This window comes from Grammomys surdaster, unplaced genomic scaffold, assembly GCF_004785775.1.
Source record: "Grammomys surdaster isolate TR1022 unplaced genomic scaffold, NIH_TR_1.0 350, whole genome shotgun sequence".
NCBI classification, from domain to species: Eukaryota; Metazoa; Chordata; class Mammalia; order Rodentia; family Muridae; genus Grammomys; species Grammomys surdaster.
This window is the reverse complement of record NW_021604769.1, coordinates 715,512-730,169: the sequence shown is the minus strand read 5'-3', so window position 1 is coordinate 730,169 and position 14,658 is coordinate 715,512. Positions and strand designations below refer to the sequence as shown.

The 14,658-nt window shown below is 35.1% G+C and overlaps 1 protein-coding gene across 1 annotated transcript; it reads left to right on the top strand.

Annotated features, from left to right (window-relative positions):
- Positions 1-6,374: 6,374 nt before the first annotated feature.
- On the top strand, positions 6,375-7,334 carry LOC114631021 (olfactory receptor 8K3-like). Its single transcript, XM_028779328.1, has one exon. The coding sequence runs from the start codon at positions 6,375-6,377 to the stop codon at positions 7,332-7,334; it is 960 nt and encodes a 319-aa protein (XP_028635161.1).
- The last annotated feature ends 7,324 nt before the right edge of the window (positions 7,335-14,658 follow it).

Below are 14,658 nucleotides of genomic sequence, written 5' to 3'. Positions count from 1 at the left end.
GCCAGAGATGGATGGGGGAACCCATCCTTTGTCACAGCCAGAGGTGTCTCAAGGCAAGCTCAGCAGGCAGCTATTCTTCTAAGTTCCTATGGCAAGTTGCACCTGTAGCCAAGGTGGGTAACTCCACCTACTTCCTATTATTTGGTCTACTGTGGTAAACAAGGTCTTTGAGGTCTGCTCAAAGCTGGGGGCAGGGCACAGTTTTAAGCCTTAAGTGAGCCTGTGGAGCTCAGACAGGTGATGAATGTTAAGCTAGATAATTACTCCTAATGGATATGCATGTAAACATTCTCTGTTGTAAACTTGTATTTCAATTTATGATTTGATTTTTTTGTGTGAACTTGTGATGAACTTTGTAACATGTGAACATGTATTCTGAAAGATGTATAAGTACTGAGGACAAAGAGATGAGAAGGAAATAGGATAAAATATTTTGCCTTACCCCACTTACAGTAGTATAATAGAACAAATTTTTTTCCCTTTCCCCAGATAGAATTTTTCCCTTTTCCCACTTAGGATCCTTCTGCTTTTCCCCTTAGATAGCTTTTATAGGAAACTTTCTACAACTTCATAATAAAGATATAATTACTTTTGTAAGTGTCTTTCTCTTCCTGGACTTCTGACTAGCACATTGAAAGTTAGATCCAAGAAGTTTCTGCTGAGATAGTACAAAAGCTATTACTTAATCCTTTGCTGTTTTTTAGGATAAGATGCTAAGTGCAAATAACTGCAGTTTCTGACCTCAGAGAATCACAGAAGCCAGGTCAGCTACAGTAGTATAATAACTTAGACTTAGATAAGTAAACTTTTATTATACAGCAACCCTAAATATCTTGTAAGACAAAGTCTTACCCCTGAATCTTGTAAGACCAAGTCTTACCCTCCACGATGCTCTTTTCACTCTACTCTGCTGGCTCAAGAAGTACTGACAAGAAAGAACCCCCCCCCATGCTGCCAGGGTTGGCCCCAACACTGACATATATGTTTAAACATTAATTTTATGCCTCTGTGGGTGTTCCAGCCAGGCTCACTAAGAGGATAAAACAGGTCCTCTAAGGGCAAGCCAAGCTATATGCTTACTTTTAAAATTTGAACCATGCCTGGCAATCACATATTGGAGGCAACCAACAGCTAACTAAGTAGATTTAAGATCCACTTAACAATAGGGGAGCTATTTCTGATACTGGAAGCATAATCTGCTTCTCTGTGCTAGTGGGGTCATAGACCTTAAATGAGAATCTTCTATTCTTACTTTGCTGAACCATCTTAATTTCTTACCATATTCTAAAATTTGCCTTAATACCTACAGATAAGAGTACCTGAAGACCTCCGCAGAGGGGAGACCCTCTCTCAAGTCTCAGAAAGTCGCGACCACCCAGTAATCTGCTCGAGACACCATGTACTGGAGCAATTGCGAGGTTGTTTATTAGGGCGTGACAACTAGCTGCTGGTCAATTTGTATGCCCATGCAGGAACTGAATTGACCCCAACAGACAGTTTGAGAAGGGTTTTTAAGGGGAAAAACCACAAGCCAAGGAATGGGAAGGGGGTGAGAGGTTGCTAGGGTGGTGTAACCTGAAAATAGTGGAACATTCCAAAGGAACCCAACCTACAGGAGTCAGGGTCAGGTGAAAACTCTCTGTACGCTTATCTTTCTCAAGAATGTGATCCTCCCCTGTTACTTCGGCCTTGCCCTGTCACTATGGTTCCCAGCTTGGTTCTCAACTTGGTTCTCAGCTTGATTCCACCTAGTTCACTTGCATTCTTTCCTAACTCTTTGTAGATAGGCCAGTTCCAGTAATGGTGACTGGTCTTTCCACATTCCTAACTTGCTTCATGCCTCGATTTCTCTATGTCTTTATAAAGAAAGCCTAAAGAATACTTTATATGTCTAAAAAGAATTCTATATACCCAGTATCTATAATTTTTCACTCTACATACTTACCATCTGTCACCAATATGATAAAATTACTAATGACCCCTTTGAACATTTTCATAAATTTCCTCTTTAGCTTTTACCCCTGATATTTGTACTAAGGAGAGTTTATTAACTTAAAAAGTTAACGTTTTTGTTTTTTATACATTTTTACATTTTGAGAATTTCAGGAGTACATCATTGAATTTGTATTATTTACACAACAAATTCACTGATTGTTCTTAAGTATTATTGTTATACATTTATTTATGTGTGTTTATCGACATACACAACCTAACCAAGATTTTTATTATGCTATTTTTCTTTATCTAAGTTATAAAATTACTTTATTAAATAAGTCAAGTGAATACATGGACCATAACCAAAAAATGGAACAAAGACTGAAAAAAGTCAGCCATCCGGGGATTGCCTCACCTGGGAAGTCATTCTGTCTGAAGACAACAAACCAGACACTGTTGCTGTTGCCAAGAGGCACTTGCTGACAGGAACCATGTGTAGCTGCTCCTTGGGAGGGTCAGCGAGCAATTGATCAATGTAGATGTGGATGCCTTGGAGTCAACCATCAGACTGAGCTCAGGGACCCTAGTGGGGGAGCTGGCAGAAGAACTGGAAGTGCTGAGGAGGATTACAACCCCATAGGAAGAACAACATCAGCTGACCAGACCACCCAATGCTCCCAGGGAATAGACTGCCAACCAAGGAGTGTACAGGGAGGGTCTATGGCTCCAGATACATATGTAGCAGAGGATGGCCTTGTCTGACATCAATTGGAAAGGCCCTTGGTCCAGTGAAAATTTGATGCTCAAGCATATGTAGATGCTGGAGGGTTGAGGCTAGAGAGGGTGAGTGTGTTGGGGAGCACCATTACAGGAGCAAAGGAGAAGAGGTGAGGGAGGTTGTGGGATGAGGAGTTTGTGGAGGGGTAACTGGGAAGTGGGATATCATTTGAGATCTAAACGAATGGAATGATTCATTTAAAAAAAATGGCTTCTTCAAGCTGGTAATTGCTGACTTTCTCAGTCAGCTGCTGAAAGTTTACTAGCTTGTCACTGCTACTGCCTTTGTCTTTTAGACACTTGCATCTTAGCATTAAATCTGAGTAGGTTAAATAAAATCACTATAAATCTTACTTTACTTGAAAGATTTGTGAAGTTTTCTTTTTGTTGTTTTTTTTAGTTTGTTTGGTTTTTGTTCATTTGTTTTGTTTTTCGTTTCTTTAGTAAGCACTCAAGATTGTTGCTAAGCTGTGATAATGTCCTCAAATTCTGTTAAAATAAACATTAAAGTGCTTAACATTTTTTTGTTCATTTTATAAAAATATTAATTCATGTATGATGTCAGGCTTCTAGTCTGGGATGAAGTCTCTCACATACAACTATCAGGAGATGACATTAAAAATTGTTATACACACACACACACACATATATACAGAGAGAGAGAGAGAGAGAGAGAGAGAGAGAGAGAGAGAGAGAGAGAAGTGTGTATGGGTGTGTGTGTGGGGGGTGAGTGGGTGGTTTTACTTTTTGTAGTAAATCTTTATACACTAATGAATACAAGTTCTGCTCATTTAATGAACATCCTCTAGGCATTTATTTATACTCTAAAATGTTCTGGGATTATTCAAAATATCGGTTGGCATCTCTCAAGGGAGAACATCAAAAGATGAGAGAATATATAAATTGTGTTAATTTTTCCATGTGAGAAACACATGGCTTGCAAGATAGAGGATTCTTCACAGGTAAAAATGAGTATCATGTGTCAGAGACACCCACAATGTTTCAGTGATATATGTAGTATTTAACCTTAATAGCAAAGAAACAGAAAATTATCACCAGTTATTATTCAATATTCAGTGCTTCCTGCCACCAAATGTAACTACAATATGACTTCTCTCCTATAAATTCAAATGAACCTTTTTATATTTACAAATTTTAAAGGAAAATCTAAAGTATGTTCTTAAAATATCAATGTTTTTTCACCTATATAAATATGTTATGTATGTATATGTTTACCTTATGCTGACAAAAACTGAGAATAAAAAACAGAAAAGTATAAAAATGTGAATGCCAAAGTGGCATTGGAAAAATTTTTTCCTAGTTCCCTACAAATAGTGAGGTTGTGTCTAGTCTCTGATAATGTCAAAATTGTTGCTTTTTATTAAAAACAAATATCATAGGATTGTCAGTTTTAAGAATACAATGTTATGGTAGATAGAATATCCAAACGTTCTTTGATTTTCAATGAGATCTGAAAAACTTAGAATTTCTTCGTAGAATAAATAGTTGGTGCAGAGCTAAAACATGGCAGTGACCCAATTCATGGTAAAAATTTAAAAGGCTATCTGATTCTTCCCATAGAAGTCCAAAGCTTGTGAAAGGAAGGTCATTGCTGTTTTCAGAGTTTAACAAGAAAATGAACACCCTCTTCTGTTCTCACATAATGATGAGAACACAGTGGAGAACAAAAATGAGATCCTCCTGAGCTTCATATGGAGATGAAGGAAAGGTAGCCAAGAAAGATGACAAAAACAATCAGAGAATAATTACTTATATGTATAAATATGTCATAATGCAATGCATTAACTTATATACTAACTTGAAAATTAATGAAGATAAATGTGCAAATAATTTTCTTCTTACTAAATGTATTTTTTGTTTCAAATAATTAAAAATAATTAGGTTCATATTGCTTCTTATTTCAATCCTTGAGCATATTCATTTCAAACTGCTTCTTGGAGTATATTTCTGCACAATGGATTGGTGATACTGAGGACATAGTAGGAAAACAGAAAGCAGTTTTATAAACTGGAAAGTAATATTTTAAATAATTAAAGTGCATATTACATTATTATGTATGGTTATTTCTATGTTTTCATTTTTGTTCATGTTTCACCAGACATGGATTTTACTATAATTGTCATGATAAACATATTTTTCTTTCTTATTGTAAAGGATTAGATACCATAATTTTAATAATTTAATAATAACTCGCATCTATCAACATATATTCTATTTCATAATCTTTTCAGGTTCTGATCATTATGGCATTCAGCTAAATCCTATTTGATTAACTATAGGCTTTTTAATCTTATCTCACATTTTATAATAATATGAAGAAATTTTTATTGCCTATAGTAATAAAATATTTTACATAACATCAATGTATTTTGCAAATATTGCTTATATTTTATTTAGTTCTTGTGGCATCTTCCCAAAATTACATTTAAATATATTATTTACTAAATACAGCATAAGGTCAAGTGTTATCAGAATATATATAAAAACATAAAACTCAGGAGGGTGAGGTAAGAGGCTTGTTAAAAGTGTGAGTATAATTAGGGTTCATAATGATATCTTGTCTTGTAAAAGGAAGAGTGTGAGAACAATTCAGATACTATGTCCCGGAGAAAATTATCTGAAACATCCCCATTCTCATGAAAATGATTAGCAGTGTGATATTTTTTATTGTTTTTATTTATACATATATTCAACATGTCAATGGTTTGATGATTGAAATGTAAAAACAATAGGTGTAAGAATCTTCAGTTGATTGTACTGAAATAGCTGGTTTTACTGATTTTTAAAATATATAGCAATAAGTTTTTACATGAGTAAAAGAGTGATGTTAAGTACAATGCTGATACCTTTATATACACTAGGATTTCTATGTGATTATAATTACTCATCAAACATTAAAAAGGAATATAGATACAGATAGATAGATAGAAATAGAGATAGAGATAAAAAGTGAGAGTGAGAGTGAGAAAGAGAGAGAGAGCATTTATTCTTGGTTTTGAGAGTTTTTGAGACAAGATTACACTATATGCCCTAAACTGATCTCAGATAAACAGTGACTTTCAATTACCTTCCCATGTCTTCAAATTATAGCTAGATGTGTGTCCTCCAGCTGAATACTGAGTATTATTGGGAATTTTACAAATATTTGCCTTATATTTTCATAGCTGTTATGTTTGCCCTACAGCTATCATAAATATATCTATCAACTGTCTAACTATAATCTGTTTCTATATCGTTCTAGCATTTATTCAGAGATATATCTCTATATATTTCATAAAATAAAAGAAATATTATCATGTGCTATTATTGAGAAATAATATTCTATATAGTGAGATACACTGAAGTTTACTTAGTCTCAATCCACTGGTCGTAATAGAAGGTTACCTTCATATTACAAATAGAAATTAATATGGAGTGTCATGCACAATTAAGATCCTCAGTCTGCCTTTGCATCTCTAACTATATGAAACACATTGTCATTTAAGAACAGTGAGTTTATAATTGCATTATAATTTCTTTTTAATTTTGAATATGTATTGCTTATGCTAATGTTGTATGCTAAAATATGCCAGTTGATTGTATAAGATAACTATTGGTGATATTGGTGTCTGTACTCTAAATAGGTTTTCTAATACACCAGGATGGGGAAACACAACCTTACAGTAGTGACTGAATTTGTCCTGATGGGCATCACTGACCACCCTGAACTACAGGCCCCATTGTTTGGACTCTTCCTCATTATCTATATGATCTCACTGATGGGAAACTTGGGCATGATCATCCTCACCACAGTGGACTCCAGGTTGCAAACACCTATGTACTTTTTTCTCAAACATCTGGCTATTACAGATCTTGGTTATTCTACATCAGTGGGACCCAAAATGTTAGTAAATTTTGTTGTGGATCAAAATACAATATCATTTAAACTTTGTGCCACACAGCTTTCTTTCTTTCTTGTGTTCATTGTTAGTGAGCTTTTTATTCTGTCTGCAATGTCCTATGACCGCTATGTGGCCATCTGTAAGCCTTTGTTCTATACTGTCATCATGTCAAAAAGGTTATGTTGGGTATTAGTGGCAATTCCTTATCTCTATTGCACGTTTGTTTCTCTTCTAGTCACAATTAAGATTTTCACTTTGTCTTTCTGTGGCAACAATGTCATCAGTCATTTCTACTGTGATAGTCTTCCCTTATTACCTCTGCTGTGCTCAGATACACATGAAGTTGAACTGATAATTTTAATCTTGGCAGCCTTTGATTTAATTTCCTCTCTTCTGATTGTCCTTGTGTCCTACCTACTCATCCTCATAGCCATTCTGAAAATGAACTCTACTGAAGGCAGGCAGAAGGCTTTCTCCACCTGTGGGTCCCACCTGACAGTAGTCATTGTGTTCTATGGGACTTTGATATTTATGTATGTCCAGCCTAATTCCAGCCACTCCTTTGAAAGTGACAAAGTGGCTTCCATATTCTATACGCTGGTGATCCCCATGTTAAATCCCTTGATCTATAGTTTGAGAAACAAAGATGTAAAATATGCTCTGAAAAGGACATTGAATAATTTGTGTAAATTATTTTCTTTGGCTTTTCATAAAATATAAATTTTCCTAGTTAAATTCTTGCTCCATGTGCATTCAGAAAACATAAAGAGAAGTTTCAATGTAATTTTAAACAAAGTATTATATTTATATTATCTTTATTGTTATGCATAGATTAATAATGAAAACAAAATTCAAGAGAAGTAAATGAGCCTTTTTCATAATAGTTGTTTTATACAAGAATTGAGAAAATATACACCCACATATCATCACTTGAAAACACCACATGCACAGACACAAATATTCACATACACACACAGAGACAATAGAACTAAGGATAGTGATACAATGAGGTGTAATGGGAAATAATAATACATATCTGTATATGTACATGTGTGTGTATGTATGAATCTGTTTATCTGTTTGTATGTTTATCATCTGTTGAAATAATGCTCAAGATGCCTGTCCCTGCTGTCTTCATTTGTCTATGTAATTGCTTTCTCTCAGACTTAATCTTCACTTTTTAATATAGCAGTTTTTATTTGTACTCCATAATGTATGTTTAAATAAAATGAAATTCTTATTCCTTTTCCAAAATAATGACTATTTCAAACACAATTACCATATTAGTTCTACGTCAATATTTTCATTTCAATGTATAATCTGTTAACTTTAACTCAGTGATACAAAGACCCTTACTGTACCAAGATCTTGTCTCTCAACCCATTTTTCTTCACGACCAGGGACCTTTTGTTGAAGATCAGTACTCTAAATTACTCATAAATGAGCTGAGGTGCTTGCTTGTATTTCTTTGCTGGCCTTATTTGTGAACTGTCTGCCCAGTGTTACAATTGTTTTCAATTATCTACAGTGATATGATACCACTTAATAGAGTATATGTTTTTATATCTTTCTGTAAGAAGACCATATTACAATAATTGTTGTATCTTTTCAATATGTTTATATGTCTCAATATTAACCCATATACAAATATGATTTCATCGATTCTCATTGACCGTTCATATCAATATATTGTTGAGCTTATCAGTTGCAAATCAACTGACTATATACATTTCATTAATTTCTATTTAATTTATGCAATTATCCTTTGATGGTGTTAGCTCCTCAGAGTTACAGTGAGTCTACATATAGGAATTTGTCTTTTGTTTTTCACATAATTGTTTAGTGTCATTTTCCAAACAAAATATTGTCATTTTTCATGTAAATATACATTTTTTGAAAACTAGCTACCAGATTTTTAGAAGTATTGTCATATTCACTCTTCAACCTTAAAAGAAGTGATACAGCAAATTAATTCATATCTATATGCAGATATAAATAGCATTATCATATATAATAATAGGTGTAGCTACATAGGCTGACACAATTTGATATTGTATTATTTAAATGATTTTCTTATTATTGAGGCATCAACCCATACTATAACTTACCTCACCATGAAACTCACTATGTATACAGATTTGTAAAGAATGTAAAGCAATTCTTCTCCATATAGTGTATGACTCCATATAACTATATAGTATATTCATTGTTACAGTTAAAAATTGTATTTAAGGTAGTGAAACTACCAAGAACTTCTAGGTAATATCCTTGAGTATCATATGTCAAATGAACAAGAGACAGTATTAGCAAAATTTAACATTAAATGATTAGAAATATATCAAGGAAAATAAGGAGGACGAGGAAGGAAAGGATGGGGGAGGAAGGAGAAGGAGATGGAGGAAGAAGGAGAAGAAAGGTAGAGGTGGAAGGCAGAGAAGGAGGAGGCAAAAGAAGGAGGATAAGAAAAAGGTAAAGAAGGAAAGAAGAGAAGGAGGAAAAGAAGGAATTGAGGGGAAGAAAAGGAGGAGAAGGTAGACACAGACAAGAATGTAGATAAGGAGAAAGAGGAAAAAAGCAAGAACAAAAAGAACAAAAATATACGCATGAATGAGAACAAGAGACAGAGGGAGAAAAGAGGAAGAGAGAGAGGGAAAAAGGTGAAATGGAAAGTAGAATTTCTTGATGTCTATCCTTTCATGTTCAGCCAGTTCTGGCAAAAGAAGATTGAAAAGATAATTTTTCCATTTTTAGAATGGAATTCCACAGGGAGAAAATGAGAGATAAAGTTTCATCCACCGAAAGAAAAAAAGAGAGAAAGAAAAGTAAAGTAAAGAAAAGAAACATGGTATTCTGTATACTGCATTTAAATTTATATCAGTTTCAGCCACCAAGGAAATTATTTAACAAGCAGAATCACAATGAGCACTTTCTGGGAATTTTTTGTCAAAATCTGTTATCACAGCATTAACCAGTCTGATACAAGGGAATTTGCCACATTCTAAACTGAACATTGGCCAAATATCTAAGATTAAAATCTCAAGTGATAGCACATGCTGTAGAGGATGTGGAGCAAGGGGAACACTGCTCTACTACAGGTAGGAATGCAAATTTGTACAACATTTTGGAAATTAATTTGATGGTTTCTCAGAAAACTCGGAATAGTACTACCTCAAGACCTAGCTATACCACTCCTGGGCATAAACCTAAAAGATTTTTCACCAACCCACAGACACTTGCTCAAATATGCTTATAGCAGTTTTATTTGTAATAGGCAGAAACTGGACACACCTAGACCTCCCTCGACTGAAGAATGGATAAAGAAACTCTGATATTCTCAAGTTATCAGTTAGTAAATCCTATATTCCATCTTGGCTGCCCTGGACTCAGAAATGTAGCCCTTTGGGGCCACTATCCCCTGGCTCCTACATCATGGCTATGCTTTCTGTCTCACATCTTCTCAGGTCTGGCATGGATTATCTCCCTCTCCTTCTTCCTCAGTCTTTGGCCCAGAAATCCTAAAAGTCCCATTTCTGTATGCCCGGCCCAGCCATTAGCTGTCAGCAACTTTATTTACCAATCAGAACCAACTAGGGGTAGTATCTTATGTGTAGACATGTGGATTCTTGTGCAAAAAATTTTGGAGACCCAAATTAACATAATACAAGCAGCCACAGTACATCTATGCAATGGACTACACTTAGACTATTAAAAACAAAGACAATATGAATTTTGCAGGGAAATGGATAGATCTTAAGAATATCACCCAGAGTGAAGTAAAACAGTCCCAAAAGGACATACATGGTGTGTACTCACTTATAAGTAGATATTAGCCACAAAATACTGGATACACATATTGCAGTCCACAGTACCAAAGAAGCTAAACAAGAAGGAAGTCACAAGCAAGGATGCTTGAATCTCACTTAGAAGGGGTAATAAAATAGTAGAGGGATGGGTGGGAGAGAAGATGGGGAGGGAATTGGGGGGATTCAGGATCAGGTGTGGGGAAGGGCAGGAGAGATATTCAGATGACTATGAGAATGAATGATAATCTGCAAGTGACACTGGCAGTGGTAAGGCATCTTCAAAACAAGACAGAGAGGGGGGTTAAGGGAGGTGTCCAAGAATCTATGTGAGTGTCCTTAGCTGTGACTCACAACATTGTGAATACAGAACCTGAAGAGGCTACCTCCTGTAGCCAGGCAGGAACTCCAATTGAGCAATAAGTACACCAACCCACCCACAAAACTTTCGATCCAATTTATTGTGTCTAGAAGAAGTGCAGGGCCAGAGCATGGAGAAGAGACTGAGGGGATGGCAAACTATAACTAGCTCAATTTGAGACTCATTCCATGAGCAAGTACCAGTCCCTAACACTGTGAATGATGCTATGTTATGGTCGCAGACAGGAGCAAATTGTCCTCTGAGAAGCTCCACCAAGCAACTGATTCAGACAGATAACAGACACACCCACAACCAGTGACTAGAGCCTGGGGACTCATAGAGAAGAGCAGAAGGAATTCCAAGCCCCTGGATGGAATAGATCCTCCAAAGGAAGAACAATGCAGTCAACTAACCTGGACCTTTGAAGCTCTCAGAATCTGAACTACCGACCAAAGAACATACATAGGCTGGAACTAGTCCTCCTCACCTATGTAGAAGACGTGAAGCTATGTCATCATGTGGGTCCTGAACAACTGGAGCAGGTGGGTGGGGACTAGCTATCCCAAAAGCTGTTGCCTGTATGTGGTATATGTTCTTCTAGCTGGGCTTCCTTGTCTGACTTTAGTGGGAAAGAATGTTACTATCCACACAGATATGTGATGGTTCCTGGTTTGGGATACCCAGGGGGGTACCTTCCCGTTCAGAGAAGAAGTGGAAGGTGGATGGGGAAAAGATTCTGCGAGGGGTAACGTGGAAGGGTCAGCAAATTGGATGCAAATTGAATAAGTAAAAATAAATTTTAATGAATTAAGAGTAAATAAAACTGTATGTGCTACATGAGTTCTTAGTAAGCCTGGTCTACATAATGAAATCCTGACTTTATAAAAAAAATTATCTATTTCTAATAGTTCTATGGAAAGGGTTAGGAACCCATGAGCTCCCCGATTTATGATGTCCTGTTATCAGGCCCAGTTTTGTGTAGGCCCCTTGTAAGTAGGCACTGTGTCTGTAAAGTCAGAACTGCACTGGGTAGAAAACTGCGTGTCACAGCCCTTATCTCTGTCTTCTGGCTCTTAACATCCCGTCTTCATTTGTGTACCTGTTGAAGAATCTACTAGATGCCAATCAATACTTTCAATCAATAAACTGAAAACTATGGTCACATATGGATCAAGGTCAAACTCAGTGGGCCTCAATTTGGAGGCCCTTTTCTTGACGTCTTCTCTGGAGAAGATACTTCCTGCTGTTCTAAGCATTTGTTTGGATCCAAGGTCTTGTGAACTTCCCCACTTCCACATTAATTATGTATTCTTCTCATTCAGGCCATGTTTAGCTGTGTTGGTAAGACTTTAAATGTGTAGTTTCTTATACACTCAGGCATGAAAGCATGTAGTTAATATTATAGAATATACAAGAAATATACAGATTGAGAAGTTTTATTTATGTGTTTAGGAGTATACGTGTGCATGCACACACACACACACACACACACACAGACACACAAATGTAATAACAATTAAGAAAAAAGAGACCTTGAATTTGGAAGACAGTAAGGGAAGTTTTTGAGCAAAGAACTATAATCTCAAAAATATTAATTTTAAATATATTTAAAGAAACATAATAAGTATGTAATAAGTAAATACAAATGGATATAGTGAAGAAACTCAGAATAATAGGACTGGGAAGGAAATTAAAGAGTCCCAGGGATCATAATTTTAGTAAATATATGAAATTATCAAAGAACAAATTCATTTAAGGGTATAAAGGAATTCAAGAACAAAACAGTAATAGAGGTAAAATAAAAGTACAATGGCTGATACTGGAAATTCCTGAGCTTATAAAGAGAAAAGCCATCAGGCTCCAAGTTTAAACTTAAAAAAATATAATAAGCTCACTTTATCAAACTTCCCCCCTCCATTTGTCGTGAAGTCCATGAATATTAAAAATGCTTGCAATTGGTATGACAGGAAAGATAGAACCCCATAGCACATTAAGACTAATTAGCACCAGCCTGCTCTTCTATGCTGATCTATTGTGCACATTGAAATGAGAAAAAAAATTCCAGGAAACATATAAAACAATTGCCTTTCACAAAAAGAAACTTTAGTAATTTAAAAATTTTGTATTCTCCATAATTTTAAAATTCCCAGTGACCAAATTCCTTCAGCACACAGTTTCTTAATTGAAGAAAGGGGCCATTTGGGAAGTAAGGAGTGAGGAAGATTGCAATTTAGTAATTTGATAGAAGTGATTGAGGGTGATGATCTAGGAAGATGTTAGCGGTTAGGGGAAAAGACCAGCTGGAGTTTAATTTCCATGATGGGTTAGTGGCACGTGGAGAAAACGATGGTCAAATAGGTGAAAGGTTTGAGGAGTTGATCCCACTCCTGTGCCGTATTATATTAGAATACATATTCATCTTATAATCTGCCTGATATCTCTAATGCCCTTGTTGATAAAGAATACAACACTTTGCATACTATTCCCTAAAACACCAAATGACACATACTATAAACATGAAATGTGTACATATTCAGTGATTCAGCACTCAGGGAAAAGTTACCATTCCAGTGTAGGTTAGTTTTAATATCTTACCCACTTTCCATGGCCTTTGTATAGTTAAGAATGGTCCATACTTTTTTCAGTGACCTTTGCCTATTTCAGGACTGTTTTCCAGCTGAGTAAACGGGTTTTTTGTATATTGAGCTGGTTTTGAGTTTGCTTATATTCACTGTTTTGTCTTTTTCTGGCTTAATTTAACTTCAAATTACTGGGTGTATACACAACAAAAGAGAAACACTCCACACTTTTTTTCTTGATTCTTAAGATCTTTTGTAGATCTACTTTCATTTTCAATCTTTCCATTCACTTTTTAAGTGTGTTTTACATATAATAACAAGGTGATTGGCAATATAATACTGGAGAATGTAGCTGTTTTGCCAGACTTCCTGGAAAGTCAAATATAAGCCAGTGCCCCCCTACACAACAAAAAGCAATATTCTCAATTTTCTCCAAACCTTATAAAACTAGAACACTCATTGTCTTCATGAATTAACTGCCTTAGGAATAGAAATCAAACACAGAATTGCCACATATCGAATATCAACTTTAACTGTTGTGCTTTCAACTGATTTACTACAATTGAGTTACTCAAGCCTTTCTTATATTTTACTTATTACAACTATTTTTCTGGAGACAAAAAGTCAACTAATAGAAATGTGAACTGTAGAATATCTTTTCAGATACAAGAAAATAGAAACACCTAACCTATTGGCCAATACTGTCACAGTACTGGATGCCTATTAGCTATAAAACATTCTTCCACATCAAAAGAATTGTATGATAAGATAATGAATCTTAGATTCATTAATTCATTGAATCTAGATGTTCAAGATCACTATCTAATTAACCTTAACTGCAAAATTATATTTGTAACAAAATATTATTGCTTTGAAATTGTTGACTAACACAAAGGAAATATAATAAAACCTGATGTGACTATATGTGTAATATGTGCTGTTAAAAATCAACTAAGTTATTCTCTTCTTCAAGATTAGACAATGAGAAACTAATATGTATGTTTGCATACTTAATTTATTACTGTAAATTCAAAGTGAAGGCTTGTAATAAACCCAATACAAAGGCTTCTTTTTAATCAGTAAAATAAAATAAACAAAACAAAACACAAAACCAATGACTTCCCCAATTGACATATAAGTACCCATCGCCAGACACTATGTATAATATTAAATTTAACATTTCACTTTGATCACCATTAATTGGTAATTAAAACTTTTAAAAGTATAGCTAAGAAAAATGAAAAATAATGGATGACATTTGTATTAACTTTTTAGCACAGTGTGTTTGTGTGTGTGTGTATGCA